This window comes from Beta vulgaris, chromosome 7, assembly GCF_026745355.1.
Source record: "Beta vulgaris subsp. vulgaris cultivar EL10 chromosome 7, EL10.2, whole genome shotgun sequence".
Classification (NCBI taxonomy): domain Eukaryota; kingdom Viridiplantae; phylum Streptophyta; class Magnoliopsida; order Caryophyllales; family Amaranthaceae; genus Beta; species Beta vulgaris.
Window position 1 is genome coordinate 30309394 of NC_079208.1, and position 22816 is coordinate 30332209.

Consider the following 22816-nt stretch of genomic DNA (forward strand, 5'->3'; position numbering starts at 1 on the left):
TTGTCGCTTGCATCTCCAATGCTCGCTTCCTACACCAGCAGCCAGGAGGACAGAGACTTCCTTTTCGAGTTTATCCATGCATTGAGGCTTGAGCGTTTTGAACAATGGTCGTAGGTGCCATGGGTTTTCTGCTCTAATACCAATTTGTAACGAATTGGACCTCAAGCAGCTCAGTCATTTAACAATGGAAGAAAGTAAGAGTTACCGTAGGGAGTATAATGAAACCAGAAAGAGAAAGATATATTGAAATAACAAGGAAATACAAGATAATTACGCCTTTCGAAAGGCCAAGATCTATCCCAGTTAAGCAATAACACAATTTCTGGATACCTACTTCTCTCTCTAGCTCCTCTATTTGTAGTTCCATTCTCTCATTCCACATGACCTGTGCCACCTCATGATCATTCCCTGACAGTCGGGTATTTCCATTCATCCCCCTTGTACATCTATTGCCACACCTGAAATATGTAAGCATGATGCAAGACTTTGGTGGATTTGCTGCAAATGTAGAGCCAATGAAGCGTTGAGCTATATCTTGTTTGCTAGCAGAACACCAGTCACAAATTGCTATACAACCAGAAGAGAATATAAACGAAACCGTACAATGAAGCATTGCACTACCTCAGATTTACCGACGACAGAAATACCATGCACAAGTTTACTGCTGCAATACAGGAAGAGAAGGGCGTGGCCTAACGACATTCAAAATGCCCATTGCAGTTGCCTGTGATGAAAAAGAAAAAAAGTACAAGACATTTAGAGAGTACATGAAGAGCATTAATGGGTCTCCTTGTTAATTAACATAGCACACCCTTAATTGAAACTTTTCCAAGTTTATCTCTTTATTTCGACAACCAGCCCCCCCTCCCCCCAAGTAACTTCCCTTCCGACAGTGATGTATTCATATTTTCGCAGTTATGCATGAGATTTCACTGACAAACTGATGATATGACAAAACTAGTGAGAAATGACAGCACTCCTAGATAAATTGACAAAATAAATTAATATGATAATAAAAGAACAGGAAATATTACAAAGAACTGAAATTAACAAATCAACCCAACCTTGAATCATGCAGTATATTTTCAAAATTAACTTATTGATTTTATGATTGCAACTATCGAAATCAGTACATACCACATAACCCATGAGGCCACGATAGAGAAAAAAATATAAACTGTCACCTCAAAGAATGAATTGAAGTTTAGACGCAAAAGGAAGCGCCTTAGAAAAGGGGCTCTCTGACTCCCAGCAAGGCGACTGCTACGCAATATGGTGTACAAGGAGTTTGACTTTTTGTTAAATTCCTGAAACAATAGTGGCGGTGAATACCAGAGCAGAAAAGTTATGCAAGGATGATATGCTTACTAGTGTATGAACGGCACGTAAATATCAAAAAACAATGCACGACATAAGAGCTGCAGTTATAAATTATAATCGTTCAGAAACCATTCTCGGAATTGTTACTCGTATTTACTCCACTAGAAATAGAGAAATAAGACACAAAATCAAGATAGATTATCATTAACTGAGGGAACCCTGAGAAAAACTCGGACAGGAAACAAAATATTGATCCCAGAAACTAAGAGATTTATCTATATTAATAGACCTAAAGGCCTCACTTACTTACAGATGAAGTAATCCAGGGCTTGAAGCAACAGACCTTTTAGAGCTGAAAACTTGACAGTGATGACAGCCTTGGGGAGATGAAATGCTTTATTGGAAAATCTATTACTCTTCCATCAGCAAATAGTTTTCACTGTGACGTACAGCATTGCAATTTGAACAGCAATGCGACCATTAATAATGGACAGAGCTAGTATAAATTGATGCCACATGGCATGAATTCGGGAATATGCACTTTTCCCCGCTTTAATAATATGAAATCTACTTGAACAGAGCATAATCTCTAAAGCATGTAACTGACTCCAAGACAACAAGTGATAGGAAGTGTAAGATTGGAAAATTGCCAACTGTGAAGCACCTTGTACTTGGCTCTAGTTGACTAGTTCTACTGCTTTTCTACATAGAGTTGGTGGTGACTGTTCTTTCTAGTATATGCAACTGTCACTTTCGCATCTAGTTTGAGCATCTTGGCACCATCAAGTGGGAAGATGAGAAGCAACTCATCCAGTCTGGTGTAGCGGTCTACGAGCATGAACTCCTTAGGTGATACCAATAGAGTTCAGCTGGGAATTTCAAGTTACCTTAGTTATATAGTCCAATGATCCAATCTACAGCTAGCTCCAAACATCAAAACTTCATAAGAATACCATAAAAATTCTCTTAAATTCTAATAGCAGAAAGTAACGGTTCACATAAAGAAAGTGACAACAGTTGCAGGCTAAAGTTCTTGCACAGTGATCAAGCATGAAACAGTATATAGAATCCACTAATCCAGAACACATTCTTGTTTTTTGCATTTCAAAAAGGTTGGCATGCTTTGCAAGTGCAGACTTGTCAACAACTGGTTTGCCTTGGCCTCAAGGCCCTCAACTATACATAGAAACTCAACCTAGAGGCACAATCCTAAGCTTAAAATGCTGTGGTAACACGCTACTCCGCATAAACGCTACTCTGCGTAAGAGTGCGTCATGTTTGGTGTTTGGTCAGAAGCGGCTCGAAAAGAAATGAAGGGCACAACTCAGTCATGCAAAAGAAAAAAGGGAAAGTATTTCAGTAGATTTATCTCTCAATAATTCATTTTAATGTCAGCCAAGCTGAACATAAGGTTTCCAATTACCTCCGTTACGTGGTCCAACTCAGCTGCGTTTGGGCTTTCTTGGTTTTCAATACTCCAGCAAAATTGCAGACAAAGTTTCATAATACTGTCCAATATCCTTGAGACAGAACCAATGTCCAAGAATGACTGAGAAATCAAGGCTGACATATACCTGCAAATATTTTCGAAATATTAAACTCAATTTAGCCATCAAAAAGCTTCTGTAGCAGAGGTCCGATATCTAATAACTTATAAAATAACTAAAGAGTAAACACACAAGTCATGCAGATATCAAGTACACAATAACAGGAAAAGAGATATCATCCACAAGACTGCCTTGCCCAGTATATATAGCTTATATAGAATCCTGGATATACAAACAAACATCATTTTTATGTCCATGATACTAAAAGTGCTCCATGGTTGGCTTTTCAAGAGTGATACTGACTATATGTATGCAATAAAGAAATTTAGAACAGATGAGAACCTTTTGGTGGAAATATTTTGGAAATAGTTAAGATCAATTAGCCATCAAAAAGCTTCCGCAGCACAGGTTTAATATCTAATAACTTATAAATAACTAAAGAGTAAAGACATTAAGTAATGCAGAGATCAAGTACTCCATAGCAGGAAAAGAAATATCATCCACGAGACTGCCGTATCCTGTATATATAGCTTGGTCACATGGAGTCCTGGATATATAAACAAACATCATTTTTATGCCCATGATACTAACAGTGTTCCATGGTCGTTTATCAAATGTGATACTGACTAAAAGTATACAATAAAGAAATTTAGAACAGATTAGAACCCTTTGGTGGATGTACGTTAGTATGGTCAGAAAAGTATCTAGGCCATACTCAAGATATGAGCTGACGAACCCGTCGAAGTCATATTACCCTTTTTTGACAGGTAAGACTTGCACCTACCTACACAGAAGCAGTCTACTCATATAGCCAAAATTAGATATATAAGAATCCCAAACTCACAAAGCATAGTCATAAACCCTAATGGGTTGACAGCTCCCACTCCCCCAGTCAGGTCGGGACTGTAACTTCAGAATTTCAACCCAGGATGCCAGAACATGTGCTCCCAACAACCATTGAAATGCCACTAGAACAGATGATATTTGCCTCATAAATAATAGTTTTTAGCTTAACAATTCAAACGATAAAAGTTTCCCCTTTTCTTGTTTTCCTTTTCTTACTTAACTGTACTATAAGCTTTCTTGACAAAAGGCAACAAAAACACATCATTGTGGACAACTATTGCTCCTACTACACATCAGTATTATGCTGCAGAATCCCAAAATACAAGTCAGCGTGCAATTATATTGAACGGTCATAACGGCATCTAAAAGAGAAAGCTGCTGCAACAAAATAATCTTGTCTTACTCTTGATGGAAATTCACAAGCTCAGTGAAATCACGTGAATCTTGGATATGAGTTTGTAGAATATTCCACTGTGATTCTATGACATCCACCTGAAGCAAGATAGATGTGGCGAGTTTAACACGAAATCCTCGAAGCAACTTAAAAAGGGAAGTTCATATATATTGCAAGGAATGCTAAAACCATAGCCTGTAAAGGCCATCACCCATCATAGGAAGTCAAACAGGTATGAAGAAGGGGTCAGTGCATGAGTGAAAACTTCAAACAGGAGCAAACCTCGCCAATCAAGAAGCGATACTTCAATAGATCTTTTCTTTTCCATGTTCTAAATCTTTTTTTCTCGCCAATAGAAGCATCTAGAACCAATTATTCATTTCCTCATTCTGAATTTCTTTGGATGCCAGTAAAGGTGGCATGGATTATGGCATATTGTACGGGCTATTACATTTCTATGTGGGGGAATCTTGTACTATGTTATACTTCCTACATTATACACTTGTACCCAAAGGAAATGATACTCATATTACGGGTAGTTGTATAAAGGTATGATAAAAAATATAGAACAAATCACATGTGAGAAAACTTTTCCCAGAAAAGAAGTGGTACGATTAATTCAAAACAGCCAGAAAAGGAATATGGTACGACAATTGAAAAACGAAGGTAGTACTACTGTACTAGTACCTACTCCATTTCAGAATACTTGACACTTTGACTTTCACACTTGCCAAATCACAACTTTGACCATAAAATCGATCATTATCAAATATGTAGAAAATATAAAGTTGATATATTGAAAATTTTACTTCGAGATTCATTTAACAGCATTTTACATAGTATTTGCTTTTTGTACATGAATACAAAACTGTAGTCAAACTTAGTGTAAATAGAGCAAAAGTCAAAGTGGGGTGCAAGTATTTTACAACATAGGAAATATATTCCTAATAGAGATCAAAAAAGCAACTAACTCTTATTTTAGCAAATTAAATCTATCATACAATCAAATCCCTGATCAATCTATTTCGTACCAAATTGGCATCAGTATACATGTAGGCTGAAAACACTACCATAGAACCAATGCTTCCAATTAGAGTATGACACCATTAGCCCAATTCCTCTGACAAGGGACATTCCTGTGCATGGGTTTTATTTGGGGAGTGTGGGGGGTGGTCCAAGTGTATAGTTGGTAATTCATTCAACAACCCCCCTCCCCCCCCCCCCAAACCAAAGAAAGAAAAAACAAGAAGGAAAAGGACGAGACCCCTAGACATTTGACTTATGGTACCTGGATATAAAACTGAAGATTCCTAATCAGAAAGGCCATATGTTCTCTGACCCGCCACATTGGTCTAAAACGTTGCCGCCGCTGCTGAGATGTTGAGCATTTGATCCTGTCATTACGATGCTTGGCAAAATCACTATGATCCTGATGCATAACTGAAGCCCATGACTTCTCCAACTCCATTTGTGTCCGTTTAAGGCGTAGCAGATACTGAAACACACGACAATACCTGCAGATTCAACAATGAACATATATTAGGGAAAGAAAAACGAGCTTTACTACAATTAACAAGTTGAAGAAAACAGAGCCCTAAGATATCCCCTTCAACAAAATCATAAAAGGGACCAAGAAAATGAGACCAACATTGATGATAGCCAATGGGTCCATTCTCAATTAAGTCGAAATTATTTATATGATAGAGGAGGAAGACTTACTTAGACAGCACTTCTTGTGTGAAAAACAATTGCAGGGGCCAATCAATAGAATATTCCAGAGTTATACCATCCCAGCCATCCATGTCTGTTATAGTGTTTGACGAGGCAGCGCCAGAACTTCTACCTGTGTAAGCTTTTGATTTAGGTACATCCACTTGGGCTGGTTTTACAGCAACTCCAATTGAAGGCATCCTAGAGGTCATCAAATACTAAATAAAAGATCAAGAAATACACCAAAAAGAGCATATAAATGAAAGGGAATTCCACCTACCAAGCTGATAGACAAAATAGAAATGAAAGCATCCAGGCAGAAAACTAAAGAAAAAATGATCAGAAAATCTTTTAAAATTTCAGACTAGAACATTGCCCTAGTGCTTCCAACAAATCCCCTGATGTGAACAAGAGGGGGGTCTATGATGATAACAGAGAGGTTTCTTCTGGTGAACACTTGACCTTTAGTTCAATACACAAACATTTGTCCACTAATCCACGATGACTAAGAAGTATAAAACAGTTAAACAAGTCATTTGATTCCATTATTTTCGTGGATCTGTGCTTCCATAAGAAGTGGACATATAAGAAGAACATGTACAAGGAAATATCAAGTGGTAACTTAAAGATCTTGAGTCCTCATGGTAAAGCATTATTTTAAGTTGACTTAAAAGACTTTGAGAGTTTGAGCCTAAAAAATTGTTAATTTATTCTGTGTTAATAAACATTAGGCTAGCAAGATTTTTTTGTAGACGTGATCCACCCCTTTCATGAAGCTTTAGAATTCGTTTAAGTTTCTTTAATTGAATAACACTCTGAATTAATGAAAAAAAAAAGCTTATTGTTTGATCACTCCTGAACTCACAATTAGGGTTTTGATTTTCTTAAAATACTCCTAAACTAAGTAATCAAGCATCAATATTAATCACTCCTGAATTGATCTTAATAGCTTGTAAGTAAGCACTCACACAAATTCAATGAAGAATATATGTTTATGAAATCAAGCTGCTCTGTTGTTAGCCGTGTAGTATGAATACCTATATATGCATAGCTAGGTCTCCTTCACGAATTATGAAACATAACTTTACTAGAATTACATAAAAGAGTAAAAACTACTAAACCTACTAGAAATTGGATAAGCTAACTAAGCTAAACCGGATACAAGTTCTAAAAGCTATACCTATATAGAACACACCATATAAAACACATCTAATTAACAACTAATATTCGGCCCTAGAGACATAGACCATGTAAAACTCCTAACTTTTAAGAGTTTGTTATAAACCATGACCCCTTATTTCCTAATAAAGCAATAAAGACAGTTTTAAACAAGGTAATTTACTTTTTCTCACTTTCCCAAGTAAGACAGATAAGAAATTCTTGTTTAGCAGCAAACAAGTTGAATTACATAGCTTCCAAAACCAACATAATTGGATCTTGTTCTTTAATTGCCTTTGGATCCATCAGATTTTAGCTATAAATGCACTAGAATATATTATATTGTGTTCCAACCTTAGTACCATCTAATATGACCGCTCAGGGGACAAGTAAATTATGCTCTTCAGTTAAAGTAGGCTTTCAATCCCATCGTATCATCTTGTTTCTACTACACGGTTTGCAGCCCAGATAGACCTATTCCGTTATAGGTATTGTGACAAATAAAATATTCTATCTTTATTTATATATCAATAGGGATCTCTATTCAATGCTGTTGATACAAACTGATTGTCCCTACCCACAGTCCCTACCCACTATATGGTAGGGGTCAAAAGCAAGGGAGAAAAAGAGAAGTGATTCCTGCACTTGAAAGCGATGAAAAGCGAGTCTAGTGACTTCTAGAGAAAAGTTACTAGGATTTCAAATATGTCCCCATGAAGTTGTAGAGGGAGGATAATATGGGAATTAGTGGCTACTTAATAACAAATGGAACACTTTCTACGTTAAAGACAAGCATAAAGAAATCAATCCCTCTTAATTCATTATTATCTTAATAAAAAAAATTAAGTGGAGATTTTCCTGCAAAAAAGATGGACAAGGGTTGGGCTTCACCTCTTGTTCAGAGGGAAGATATGCTCTGATCCTATTATTGCTGTGCCTTTAAATTGTTACTTGATTTAAACTCAATTTGTGACCTTTTCTCACATGTGAGACAGTCTATCTTGTTGAATTAGAAAATCAATCCACTTTTATTAGCATGGTGAGTAGTTTCATTAATAACAAGTTTAAGCAAGGAATAACAACAGCTGCGAAAGCTTGTCGGGATGGCATGAAAAGCAAGCAATCAGGCGCCAACTCCTAGTTCTTCCTCTAATTTTTCAGTTTAATGACAGCCTGATCAAAAGAATTGTCCAGAATTACTAAATCAAGCACAAGATGTGGTCTTTTTGAAATAAAAAGAGGTTCCTTCTAGATATAATAAAATTCTAAAAGGCCTTGGTATATGGAATATATATATATATATATATATATATATATATATATATATATATGTATGTATGTATGTATGTAAACTATTACCTTTCTTATTTTGTCTTAATGCATACCTTTTCTTATTTTTTTCTTAATGCATTTTGTCATATAAATATACCATTTAAAACAGGATGGAAGAAGCATTTGTTATAATAAAAACATTCAAGTCCTTTGCTGAAAGTAATATTATACTTTTTGACTTAAAGGGCCGTCAGCAGCTCATCAACTTCGAGCTATGGTACAAGTGTACTTTAATCTAACTTCTTACTCATCTCTACTATAGCACTATGGTATATGTAACATTGTAGTTTCAAGGTTGCTTAGGACTCTGAGGGTTGCCAGTCTCCAAAATAGAGATTCCCTGAAGTGTAGCATTGCTGTCATTACATTACTCCAATTTTTTCCATGAAAATAAGAAAATGATAAATTAATATGACGTTAAATAATAAAGAACCCCTCCCCCAACCCCCCCCCCCCAACACACACACAGAGGACACAACAAAGAAAAAGAGTCAATCATGGGCATATCTGCCATATGAAGAAGTCAGATCATGAAAACCATGGGGAGCCTCGTGCAGAGTAGCACAAGAGTACAGATAATATAGCTGCTCATTCTATCAAATTAACAGAGAAATTTGAGAATGAGCTCTCACCTAGTTTCTTACAATTGGAAAACCCACCATTGGTATTTAAAAATAAGAAGGAAAACGAACAAAGCAGAATTCAGAGAATAGAAGAACGGCGGGAGGAGCTGGGGAAGCATGGCTTGCAGATATATTGGCACCCACTTATGAATATTGATAAGAATTTGAGACAAGAGAAAGAAAATTTTAGGTGTACTGGCGGCCCGTTTGGTAGTTGTTAATAAATTGCGGTAATGGGAATGAATTTTAAGTGTAATTTTATTAGGGAAGCACCCTTAAAATCTCCATGGGGAGACCTTTTTTCTCCATGGGCAAGCAATCTCACCCCTAAACTTGTGTTTTTGTTTCCAAGGGGAAGCAATTTTTATTACCACTCATTACCACCAACAAGGTGGTATTGGATGGGAATGAAAATTCAAGAAGGAAAGTGGACACTTTAGAATAAATTAGCATTACCATGGGAATGGACAATGATATTTTTCACAAATTTACACACAAATTCATTCCCATTACCACCATTTATGACCAAGTACCAAACGGGCCGTGGGTGTACTACGCAACAGTTTTGTAGCATTTGTGGATTTCTTACATTGTTTCTGATGGAAATGAGGGGCTTGAGGAGTGAAACTGATTGGCTTCGTTCAATAAAGAAGGGGTAAATTGGTAGGACCGGTACCAAAGAATCTTCTTAACTGAGCGTTCCATGGGACAGAAGGTAGTGTATCTAGCATCCCTTTGGAGCAATGCTCATTCTGTGCTCCCCCGTAGAAGCTTTCATATGTACAGAGACTCAGGTTTTATTTTATTATTTTCTTGGCTTCCAGAGGACTGCTGGTCCTATCTGTTCTATATTGTTCTTTTCTGAGTGATGAAATTTCATTTGATTAAGACGGAGTCAGACATCATGGAGATGGAGCCATGAAGGTGAGAACAAGAGAGGGGAAGGAGGCATTTCCTCTATATAATCATATCACTGCATTAACAACTGCGAAGAAAGTTAAAATCTGAGATTACCAGACAAAATTTTCCAGATCCCATCACAAATCATATAAAAGCTGATGTCAGAACAAAGACAAATCAAATTCTCCAAATCTAGGCAGATGGGCAAGATAGGAAAACCTACAGTAACCCAAACATCAAGAGAGTAATGGCTCTAACCGTAATGATACTCTAGAGAAGTACTTATCTTCATCACTGATTGTCTTCAATGAAGCCTGCATTACAAAAAATAGTGAACCTTAATCACCACAGAATTAATTGAAATCACAGTTAACATATTCAAGTCCTACAGCACAAAGAGCAATATCTAGAACTGGCCTTGGAAAGAGAAGTACTAAAATGATCGAATTTTCATAAAGCATAGAACGTAGACATAACATCAATTAATTTTTTACATTCCACCAACAAATGAAAAAATTAACTCTCAATAGGTTTGACTGTGGAGCAATAATAACTTGTACACCGTTCTATCTCCATCAATATAAGAACTTTTGCTTATGTTGTACTCCTCTGGAAGTTGAAACATTTGCCAACTATGCAGGATTATGCACAAAAGGTGTTATATGCACAAAAAATCGCGGATGTGGTCGCAATCGCGGTAATGATCACGTTATCATGGATGCGGCTTGTATCAGATGTGTAGAACGGATCGCGGCTAACACGGCGTGAATTTTTTCAAAAAATTCAAGTATAAGGGATTTTACGTCATATTTGCAAATTTATAGTTTAAGAAGTATTTATTCAACATAATATATGAAACAGCTCGTATACATCAAAACTTAAATGCCCCCACTAATTTATTCTCCCTTTTTTAGTCTGTGCATATTGTTTTCGTACTATTTATACTTTTTCTTTTGTCAGTTCTGTCAAAGGAACAACCATAACGGGAAAAAGGATGCTCTAATGCAGCGAGTCACCGTTACGTAACGGACGACGCGGCGAGAAGGACGTGAATAACGGGATTTCTTGGAATGGCGACTTGCAAATCCATTACCAAACGGCAGATACATAGCGGAACGGCCGAGTTTTTATTCCATGTTCTTGTGGTCTCTTATTTCTAGTAGGTCCTCCACCACTTGCAGGTATTCTATTGCGAAAACGTTCTGGTATGGATGCAGGCAGACTAGGTTTTATTGTTTCTCATAAGACTCTTTACGAGGTTCTTTTGATATACAACTACTATTTTATAATACAACGTCTAAACCATTTTTTCCCTTTATCCCTGGTTTCGTGATATAAGTCATTAGTGAATAATAATCATCAAAAAAAAAAAGTCATGGGTGAATAAAATGAAGTAATTAATGTAGCTTCTTCCAGTTTTTCTCTCCTCTATTCCATTATCAACAATGGATGCAACATGTAGCTTTAGTTTTAATCTCTCTTTCTAGATATATTAGGACTCAACCTATGTGCTACTCCCTCCGTCCCAAAATAGAGTTCCCATTTTTTCCATTTATGTTTGTCCCAAATAAATTTTCCATTTCCTTGTTTGATACGGGTCCACCAATTAAAATATTATTTAGCTTTCATTTTCTTACTATATTAACCACTTCCCCATAAACAAGATGACTTTGTAAAGTGACCCACATTCTCTCTCCTCAATAAACAATTCATGAATAGTGTACCGACTTCAATTTTTAATTCTGATTTAATACAATTAAAGTCTCACTTATGATTTTTCCTTAATACTTGTGCCCAAAAGAAATGGGAACTATATTTAGGGACGGAGGGGGTACGATCTTGAACATCACACAATATGAGAAAGACGCCATAATATAATAAAACAAGTAACAACCGAGAGATATACTTCCCTTTAACTTCACAGAAGGTCCTCATCCAGATCAAAAGTTCTATGGCATTTAGTACGATAGCATCTACTAGAGCAGGGATATCCATAACCTGAATGCAAGCAATTGTAGAGTAATGCCATAAGACAATGGGGTCAGAGATCCATAATATTGTTCAAAAGTGACATTCCAATGCCTTCTCCCCTCTCTTTAACACTTCACACTACATATGATGCTCACCTTCTCATCAGTTTCTCCTCCATCCCTCTTGAACCTAAAGAGAATTACTGTCATTAGCACTTCCACTTCCCCACCACAACCCCCATCGCTCAAAAACTTCATCCTAGTGGCCACTTCATCCTAATTGCACCATGCCCAACACCAGCCAAACACAGAATCAGTCATCAGAGAAGAGCTACCATCCCAGAAACCGCATAATCATGAGCAGTATCACATGGCTTACTTAGCATCAAGTTACAAATGAACACCTGTATCACATGCTTCCATAGAACGGCGCAATGACCAACCACAAGCCACTTTTGTGCCACCATGCAAATCACATCAGGAAGATTGCCTTGCTGACACTAAGACAACCTGTTTGCATCTCCTCGTGGATCCAATTACCAAAAGAAAATCCTTAATCTGACAAGACCAACCAGATCCAGAACAACAGCTTCTTTTTCCTATTATCACAAGTGAACATCGTCACAGATCCCACCCAGTTCCTCACTTCCCATAGAAAGAGAAAAGGTGAAAGACCGAACCAGATTTGACCCACGGGTGTTGAAGCCCCTCCTCCTCCCTTTCTTCCCTATTTCCTCTTTAAGAGCTACCTTAAAATCAAATGAGAATTATACAGATTTTCCACCCTGAAACAAAGTTCTTCACTGACTTCCCCTAGCATGCAAGACACACCAACAGAAATCCGACATCGACATTGAATCTGGTCCTCCACCGTCCGAGCTACACCCTATATCTCATCCTCTGTCAATGTTCCTCAGTGAAGAACAACTAAACCCCCATTCATCGACTTCCTTCGGTCTCTGCTCCTTAAATTTAATGATACTAGCCTTCATATGCACGCGATGCGTGCGTTAATTTCAAAATTTGTTATTCTATTAGATACTCCATTCGTACGTTATTTATGATTAAACTTAAATGTGAAAAATTCAACGGTTAGATGAATTTAGAGATATTAATTCGCTAATGTAAAAAAATAAAAAGGTTGTGGGTGATTGTTAACATTAATTTTTTGTGAATGAATATTGAACAAAAAGAACAAAAATAATGAGTTGGTTTAACTGAATTAAAGAGTATCAAAGATAGTGAATGTTCAAACTTTTCATGTGCACGTTATGTATGCCATCTTTTTTTATAAGGTATAAATATTTTGTCCATTTAATTTTTGATTGAAATATTTGATGCATATACCATTTTAAACTTGTTTTAAATGACAAGTTGGAATGAGAATTTTTAAATGATTTGCTTTTGTAATTTTTTTCATTCCATTAATTAGATCATTAAGGGTAGTTTAGTCACTTCAAAAGAGGACACCACACCTTCTCCCTTGGCTTATATAATAGAGATTAGCATAATCAGCTTTTTGGGGACACGTGTTGTTGGAGATATAATGCAAATAGAAGTTGTGGTATAGACTAAAAGGACCATGTTGTATCTGAGAGTTCAGATTTATGAAGCTTATCAGTTACAAAGTCTATTCCACTCTGTTTTAAATGTGTTGTAACAGTTGCTTATTTTTCTCCCCCAAATCTGTTTTCTTTCCTTAAATATAGAGAGCTTTTATGGATTATTTTTCTAGTTTAATTTGACAGATTTAATTTGGCAGATTTCTCTCCTAAAATTTCTCTTGAGTTACACTTTGTTTTTGGCTATAAAAAGTGTTTTGCTGTCCTTAGAAATACATAGAAAACAATATATTCTTCCTCTCTTCTTTCTGATTTTCTCTCTCTAGTTCTGAGCATTATTATGAGTTCCTAATTTCCCTTATTTGAGTGCACATTAAGGGGAATAGCTGTGTGAAATCTTGGGGGGCAACGCCACTTCCGATTGCACCATAGTCAGGGCGATTTTTACTTCTAAGATGGTGTTTCCAACACGTCACAGCTTCATTATCACATTAATCTTTTTGGCCCACATTGTTATCCATCTTCTGTTTTTGCAGAGCTATATCTTCTACACATGTAGGTTTTCCCTTCAATTGACACGATGAGATCCCCTAAAGGCCCTTTAGAAGAAGTGAGTAACGAAGGGAAGGTACAAAGTACAGGAGGAATGAGACCAAGAGAGAGGAAAAGAAAAGAGGAGATGTTTGCTACATTCCTGCTACCTGCGAATCTGCGATAAATATGTGTCAACTGTTCGACTAAACTCCTAGGACTTTGTGTTGTAAGACCAACTTCCCAGTCGTGCTTTTTTCATATGATGTTATTCTATCAAGTTCTTATCCTTCCTTGATGGTCACTTTTTCATTTCTTTAAATATGTAATTTCTGATGAACCACCGCCAGCCCACCCAACCCCAAAAATATACACACACTATGAGAGCACAATATCATGGGAATTTTGATTGCATAGGTCCGGCATTGAGGGCAGCTCTATTTGGTTGAATTGGTTTGATGAATTAGACACATTTTGGTGCCCAAACTCTTGCAACCAGAGATAACCTCAATCTTCCTTCGGAGTCAAGATCTCATCAAAAGAGATACTCTGATATCTGCTTACTCACACATTTGTAGGTTGACGGCTGATATCACTCTTGACAAAGAAGAAAGGCATCCTTTCCTTTTTACTTCGAATAATACTATACATGAAATTGGAAAGTAATAAAAAGACACCAAATGTCACCCATGTAAAAAAAAGACAGCAGAGCCAACATCATGCCCTCAACTTATCATGTGCAACTCAATTTACGAATTACAGAAAATTAATCAGGTACCATGATTAGCAATCCATAGCAAATTACTGATATTGCTCAAAGAGGAAACAAAGAGCAATACCAGATTGCCCGTCAATTAGAGAGGTTATTATACCATACCAACTGGAATGGCACCATAAGATCAGCTTCAGCAGTTGATTGGCGAGGTGGTAAGCGCATCAATTGGCGACACTCCTCCAAAAAGCACTGAAGAAATTAAGATTAAATAGACTTCAGTAATTTCAGAGGTTAACACGCATAATAGAATATATATTGCTATAGTATGACCGAAATACTCAAAACACCACATACTATCAAGAAATAACAGCCACAAGTACCTAACAGTTGGTCCAGAAGTTTATCTAGGAGCTTGTAAATCCGACAAACAAAAAGGACAATCATGAAATCACCATTGTGTTATCAGACATTAATTAGTCATAATGAAGGCCAATAAGCTTCAAGCATCAGGTTGAGTTAAGCATTTTATTGCATTTTATTGCACTTTAAGCTCAGCTTATCCGCAGTCTCAAGTTTGCTTTAATCAATACAGAAGAACTGGATAAAAATGAAAATAAAATCCCTACAATGTCTTCTTTTCTAAAGCAACACTTCTAATTAACAGCTAAACCATATTTTCCAGCAATTATCTCTCTTACATGGGACCACATTCCAAGGAATACCCATAAGTAAGCACAATAAAGCTGATTACTCAACTAGTGACTATACATACTAAGAAATGTTAGTTTCCGAAGCACAGAAAAGAAATTCAATCATAATTGCGCTGCTCCTGGAGCATGCAGAAAGACTGTGTTGAGTTCTCTTAACAAATATCATCAGAGTAGGCAATTACTGGAAATTTCGGAGCATGCAGAAAGGCTCTGTTGAGTTCTCTTAGCAAATATCATCAGAATCGGAAATTACTGAAAATTCCAGGTTGCACTGGAGGGACAATGACAAAATGACAAGCCATTTACTTATTGCATAACTTGAAGCTGCTTCATTCGAAAAGAAGTGATCCATTACATGGCACTAGTGGAGTAAATTTTAGAACAAAGAACACTAGTAGCGATCACATAGAGCCAAAACAAAGGTGCCAAAGGCAAGATACCAGGATCAATTTAATCTTGTAATATCGCTACTTAGATATGGAAACACATTCACTGCATAGAAAAATGAAGGATGCATGATTCCATGATGTTAAATTTACACTGTGCTCAGTTACCAACACAGACAACATTCCCTTCATAAAGTTGTTAGTTCTTTAAAGAGGATTTGCGGTTGAAAACAAAAATTAACCAAATTAGTGCTACAGAACCCCTAATACATAGAGAAACGACAAAGCAAAAGATGATGGAAGCTTTCCAACACAATGAAACACAATAGAAGACAAGCCTGAAGACTTGTAATCTTGAATGTGTCCATATCTAACCTGAAAAAAGTCTCCCTTGGCCAGCAGAAAATAGTCTTTAAGCGCCTTCAGGTGGCCATTTAGATCAGCACGAACAACTACAAGCTGCATTGACGTTCAAAAATACTCACATAGATACCCAATAAGAAACTGGCTAAAATATGTATAAAATCATCGAATGCTCCACCTGCCAAAGACGACTAGCTGCTACAGCTCGAATAGAGTCAACAGCATACTCAAATGACCTCCTGTGAAATTCTGTTGATTCCTGCATATCAGAAAGAATTTCAAATCTAAATGCTTTCTCAGGGCAACAAAATCTGGTTCGTTCCCATTTTCTTGAGGGTTCTGAGTGAGCAACATAACTGGAAAAGACCAATCTTCACCAGAGGAAACCACAGACACAAGTCATGAATATCCCATAAGAACCTCAACTAGCATTCATGTATAAGTCTATTGGAACAACTCATAGATACCCCCATAAAAACCTGAACTAGCATTTACATCTATGAAAAAACATATTGAAAGGAAGAAAACCTTTAGATCCTGGAGCATTGCTTCAATTTTATCTGCCTCGGCCTGTGGTAATAACTCTTTTCCTGTAAGTTCTGAATCTGCAGAAGAATCCTTTGGGAAGGAAAAGCGATCAGCAAATCCTTGAATTATGTAAGATTCCCTCGGAATTTGGTGGTAATGCAATGTATCTTGTGTAAAGCCAGGGCTGGGATTCCGGAGCACCCTAACAGCTTTACCGGCAAAAAGAATAGACTCTGCAACACGCATGTGGATATATTCAGGAAGCATATCCTGCATTGATAACCGTTAAAAGTCATATATCTGCAGCAGGAACACAAATGCAGATTACTAACGTACACAGGATAGTGGCAAAGGTCTGGAGTTCAATGAAAAAGAAAAAAGGAGGAAAGGGGATGGGGATGGGGATGGGGAGATAGAATACTGCTCCACTGACAAGCATGCTACATCAATCTAGGGGAGAGATGGATACTTGCATATTAGATTAATGGAACATATATAGCTAACATGTTACTCGACCAGTGCAAAGGTAACTACCACATCTGCCTTCAGTACAATTTCAATTAACAAGCAGCCCAATAAAAAAATCCAAAACCAAGGCGCAGGCATATGTTAAGGCGCTACTTTCTAGCATAAAGCTAGTCATAGTCCTCAAGCAAGGACCTGCAGCTGCACAGTTATAATAAGAAAGAAAACCCCAGCTCCACAAGCTGCAGGCAAGATGTGCTCAGATAAATAGCATCTCCTAGCAGAGCAGATCGTACCAAAGATATATGAAAACCTAAGTGCCAATCAGCTAAAGAGGAATCTTCTATGGTTAAGCGTGTCGATTTCCGAATTATATCCGCATTTGACGAATCCTTCTCCGGCTCCCTGCCTTCTTCACTGGGAAAGAAACACAGATGTGTAAGAACAAAAATTAACAATGAGTCTAAGAACTACTAATTAGAAAGGAGAGATCAAATAACAAACAAATATAGAAAAATGTTCTTTTTTCTCAAATTGAAATTTCTAGCCTCTTGCTTTAGAAAAATATTGCAAAATAATCAATCTCTTTCTTCAGGCAGCTCCCTGGAAAAAAAAGTTCTATAACTAGAACTGCATTATCTTTGTTTTTTATTTTATCAATTGAACTTCGTTTGATTAAGTCGAAATTCTTTAAAACCCTCTTCCCTCTTTAGAATCTCATACACAGTTTCTGTAGGTTGAGCACCTTTTCCATAAAATCTAAAATTGCAGGAACATTCTCTTTTGTATAATTAAAGTTACAAATGGATGTACCTAGAGAACCTTCTATTTATCATATAGATCTTGAGTGCAGATCAATAATCACATTTAAATATAGAAAACTAACACTTCAAAGGAAATTATCATCTTAAAAGATTGAGGAGCTCTATATGACACCCAGCCAACAGTCAAAATAGACCCTACCAGATGTTCATTGATGTGTCTTATTCACCACTTCTGCAACTAGGAAAACCAATAACCCCCTCCCCCCTAAAAAGAGAACAGAGGAATTGGAAGGAGAATAGGGGGGAGAAGACAACAACTTATTCTTCAACAAGTTCTGAGTGGGACATCCTGCTGAATGCAACATATCATGTATGAGCTCCCAGTTAATCTTAAAGTTGCACAACTAGGCTGTAGAATACTAGCGGACAATAAATTATCTGATTCAAATCCCCGTCGCCAATTAGAATTTCTAATTTCTATTATAGCACCTCTCAGGACTCAACAGCATGTCCCGGCCTAACAATGAAAAAGAAAGAACTCTACCAGTAACCAGAGAGATGGCTACAGGAGGATGCATGATTTAACACTAATTAGCCATATAGGACACAATTCCTAGCAAAAATCCATACAATTACTGTAAAAACAATAAATTACTTTTTCACAGAATTCTTATTTTTTCAGTAAGAAATTTTGAATTGTTATTCTATTAATTATTAAAAGCAGTGATATTACAAAACGTCTTAACTATTAATAGGGTATATAACCAAATTTGAGTATTTTTTTAATCTTATTTCTTTAATGGTTTAATGCCTTTGAACAAGCCTCTAAACAATCCCCCCCCCCCCCTTCAAAAAAAAAAAAGAAAAAAATCAACTACACCAACTCTTCCCCCCAAGTCCCAGGCTTGTGCATGATAAAGATTAAAATTCTGAGGAAATCCCTCTAACTCTCAACATAATAAGAAAATTCAATGGGAGTTGGTGGAGAACTAGAATTTATCGTGATAAGAATCATGTCAAAACTTCACGAATTTCAAAGATCCCAGATGTACTTTTTAATTGAGCAACACTACATCAACTCTAGGAATAATATTGGGGGAATTACTATTCGATTAAGCTTCGTATAATAAGTTCTAACTCTTTAAAGAAACAAAAATCCTGAGTTAAGAGGTGATTGAAGGTGGATTTGTTAGGGCCAAAAACCAAGTTAAGTATGGGAGAAAACCTACAGCCATGCATTAGTCCTTGGCTCATTCTCAAATAGTCGTCTCTCCGAACCATGACACCGATTCATATATTGCTCTAATGACTTCCACATTAATCATATCTAACCACAAAAAGATGCTCTAACCTTTTTAGACATTCCCGAGTCTTCCATTGTTGTTTACCTATATATCCGTAAAGACTGCCTCTAAGGATAAAATACTATTATCTCCAAAATAATATCGCCTATTATTAATTAAAATCATAAATCCATAATCATTTGACTATATATGATGTCATGATTAGCATTCTTTTATTATTAATTAGTTAACATTTGCAAGAATGAAACTTAAAACGTTAAAAAGTTGGTTAATGCTATGTGAATTTGTGTGAAAGACGTGGTTGTAAGATTACTGAAGTTGTAATCTAATGTTGTGTGGTCATTATTTGTTATTAAAATACTTATTACCTGGGGAGGCAGTACTTGAATGGTAAGTGACTGTTGAATTGTTGAAGGAGACATATTGGTGATTTAGCGAAAAAAAGTGCTCATAGCCTCATATTTATTCAATTTGTTAAATGGGAACCATCTTCACGACCTTAGGCTTATTCTACCCCTACGAGTGAAAAGCACCTATTAGGAGTATTCATACTTATAGACTAGAACTATTTGGTAGTCAGTCTATCGGGTAATGGACTCAAATCCTCGTTTATGGGTGAAGAAATCGTAAGTTATTTGGTGGTTACCCCATCAGGTCAATGACCCTGGTGTGGTATTAAGTATGCAACGGGACCATTAAGATTACATGAGAAGCTCAAGAAAGAAGTGTACCATCTTCCAAAAATTGAAAAAAAAAACGGAATGCAACATTACTCCATGGTCGAGAACAAAAGTAGACAGCCACATATTGCAATTAAGCTCTTATGAGATAACAGGCAAATCCAATGAAGATGAAGCAGGTCTCTGCCATTACCTTCTGATAAAGAATTCTTTATAAGGATCTTGAAGAATACCATAAACCATCCAAGATGCAAGTTGATTGAACATCACTTGATGCCCATGCCAAAGCAGCCTACAACATGGAAGGCAAATAGTAAATAAATATGAATTATCTTTCAGTCCCATAATCCAAATTCAAAGTAACTGCAAATCAAAATTAATGGGATGAGTTAACAGAAGCATCAACCAAGAATCTTCACTAATACACAAAAGTCATGATAACCAATATCATGCATCGAATTACAAACCCCTTCACGAAATCACCATAACAGACTAGGCTCAGTCGTGAGCTGTATAACAAACTCATAACAGACTAGGCTCAGTAGTGAGCTGTATAACAAACTCATAACTAGATACCATAGATGACTTGTATATTTATTTATGTTAGTGCCAAACTAATTGGTAACACTTATAGATAAAGTTGATTTATGTTAGTGCTGAATTAATTTGTAACATTAATACAGAAAGAAAGCCCATTGCATGTAAAGGAAGAAACACAAAGAGGAAGAACCAGCAGTTCAGAAGGAGCCCTTGGATCTGTTTCAACATCCGAAAGACAAAATCAAGGAGGAGCCCATTGATTGGCATGAGCTTGTGGCCAGAGGGACACAAAAATGTATATGGCTTTCTTCCACCCAAATTTGATAAAATCTATCATGCTTCTCCAACCAAATCACCCACATGACAACAGTAAAGGATGAATACCACAACTCCTCTAATCCCCTTATTCCTCTGACACTCTGGAAACCCCCATAAGATATCCACGATTGCCACAAGACTGACATACGCCTAACATAACCCTGTAACACTAAAATGCTTATTTCCTGAAAAAGAAGTCACTACAATGCAAAGACAAGTTACAGCTGCTTGTCTTCCCACCATCTAAGCACTAGTGCACACATTAGGCACCAAAATCTATACTGGTAGCACCACAACAGGCGTTGACTCTATCCAGCAAAGCTCCCAATCCAAAAGCTTTGACCCTATTTGGAACCGCAGCCTTCAAAATGAGCGGAAACTGGAGAAGGATGAACTCTACAGTAGAATCTTCTGACAGAACACACCTATCAAAAAGTTGGTAAAGGAAACTAGATCAAGGATGCAGAATTAGCCAGATAGGCAACCTCCTAACCCAATCAATCTCTACTGAAGTGAAACTTCTTGGACATAGAACAACCCTATGTTACTGGGACTAATGACACCGACATGTATCCTAGTGTCCAACTCAACTATTTTATCATTTTATGAAAATCTTACATTTTTGGCCAAAGATGGAGTACTGAAGTATCCATAAGGATTCTACCCACCACAAAAGAAGAGACAAGAGCATCATGAATGCAAGACCAGGAGTAATCATAATTGTTGGAGATTGACAAAGGTTAAACCCCCATCCAAAGTTCCCCACCAATCCGAAGAAGTTTTAAAACAAAAGTGATAATATGACCCTATTTCCACCTCGTACCTCACTAGAGGATGAAAAAGAGAGAAAAGAGCCTCCAAGGGTAAAGTAGGAAGCATTCATCCTACTAGCAAGTTCTGAACATTCTTGTGGAAACCACACTTTCAATGAAAATCAAAAAACCCATTTACTTGATCAAGTTATACTTTTGGACATCAAATCCCCAACCCAGACCCTCCCTTTGCTTTAGGCCTAATAGGCTAATAGCATGGAGCCATGGATCCAATTTACTACATGATCACTCTTTACCTACCCAATGCTTGACTATAAAAACTCCCTCATAATACTCTAAAGGGATTCCAGGCTAGGATAAATAGCTTGCTTTCCCACCTTTTAATTTCTTATAGACTTTGTCAGCTACTAGTTCCCAAATAGCACTCATCCTAACAAACCCCGCTTATAGAAACCCCGAGGTAAGTGAATAGACTTCATTCTTCAACCAAAGAAAAAGCCAAAGAGTAGATGACTCCACAATAATCTCGCTTACAGTGAATTCAGATAAGTTAATCTTGAGACTGATAACTAACTCAATAATTTCTCCAGAAAAGAGAGAGAGAGAGCATTCTATAACTAGTTGAACCACAAGATAGAAATAATAACAGGTCAATAACAATCCACACATGGGAGACCATAACGGCAACCTCCACCATATCTCTCCTTTATATAGTAACCTACTCGAATCACCCACGAATCGGTTCAATTCATTGAACACAAGAATGGCTTCACCTGCAATGAAATCATCATGAATCACTCTTAAATGACAAGATAATAAGAGGCCCGCACTAATAAAGTTTTCAAATTCAAAAAATCAATATCACATGAATTCAGTATGCTAGATGGTAAGACACACTGACATAAGGTGTGGGCACATCATATAACAAATAAATCTCAAGGGATACCCCTTCTTCCTTTAAAATACAGTACTCCTCTTCTTGAAATAAAGGCCACGTATCATGAAACGATATCAAGAAACTCTATTTGTCCAAATTTTTATTCTCAATTTTATAATGAAAAATGTGAGGAAAACAAGGAAACAGATCATAGATGCAGTCGCATCCCGACTAACTGTCGCAAAAGACACTTGTAATGAATAAAAGGAACGGATAGCAGCTAATGAAGTATATTATCTTTCCAAAATTTTACAAAACTGAAATTTAACCTCGTTTGTATGAATTTAGATTCAGAAGTATTCTTCCACTAAATATGACCAAAACTATGAGGGGGTGTTTGGTTTTGTTAATAGGAAAGGAAAAGGGTTTGAGAAAGAGATACAAGGAGAATGGAAAGGTTTACCCTTTCATTTTCTAAGTTGTTTGTTTCAATAATATCA

The 22816-nt window shown here is 36.8% G+C and overlaps 1 protein-coding gene across 4 annotated transcripts in view; it reads right to left on the minus strand.

Annotated features, from left to right (window-relative positions):
- Positions 1-219: 219 nt before the first annotated feature.
- LOC104898941 (gamma-tubulin complex component 4) overlaps positions 220-22816 on the minus strand; it is a 28531-nt gene continuing 5934 nt past the window's right edge. For 2 of the 4 annotated variants that reach the window (XM_048648524.2, XM_048648525.2), the window contains 14 exons: positions 22128-22212; positions 20002-20100; positions 17357-17477; positions 16596-16865; positions 16246-16326; positions 16080-16163; positions 14771-14857; positions 10089-10144; positions 5827-6018; positions 5396-5621; positions 4117-4205; positions 2744-2894; positions 1185-1307; positions 220-724 (listed from right to left, as the gene is read on the minus strand). In XM_048648524.2, the coding sequence (XP_048504481.1) occupies positions 659-724; positions 1185-1307; positions 2744-2894; positions 4117-4205; positions 5396-5621; positions 5827-6018; positions 10089-10144; positions 14771-14857; positions 16080-16163; positions 16246-16326; positions 16596-16865; positions 17357-17477; positions 20002-20100; positions 22128-22212 (1730 nt within the window). In that variant the 3' untranslated portion in view covers positions 220-658. The remainder of the gene's footprint in view (positions 725-1184; positions 1308-2743; positions 2895-4116; positions 4206-5395; positions 5622-5826; positions 6019-10088; positions 10145-14770; positions 14858-16079; positions 16164-16245; positions 16327-16595; positions 16866-17356; positions 17478-20001; positions 20101-22127; positions 22213-22816) is intronic. The other 2 variants (XM_010686079.4, XM_010686077.3) reach the window with 2 other exon arrangements.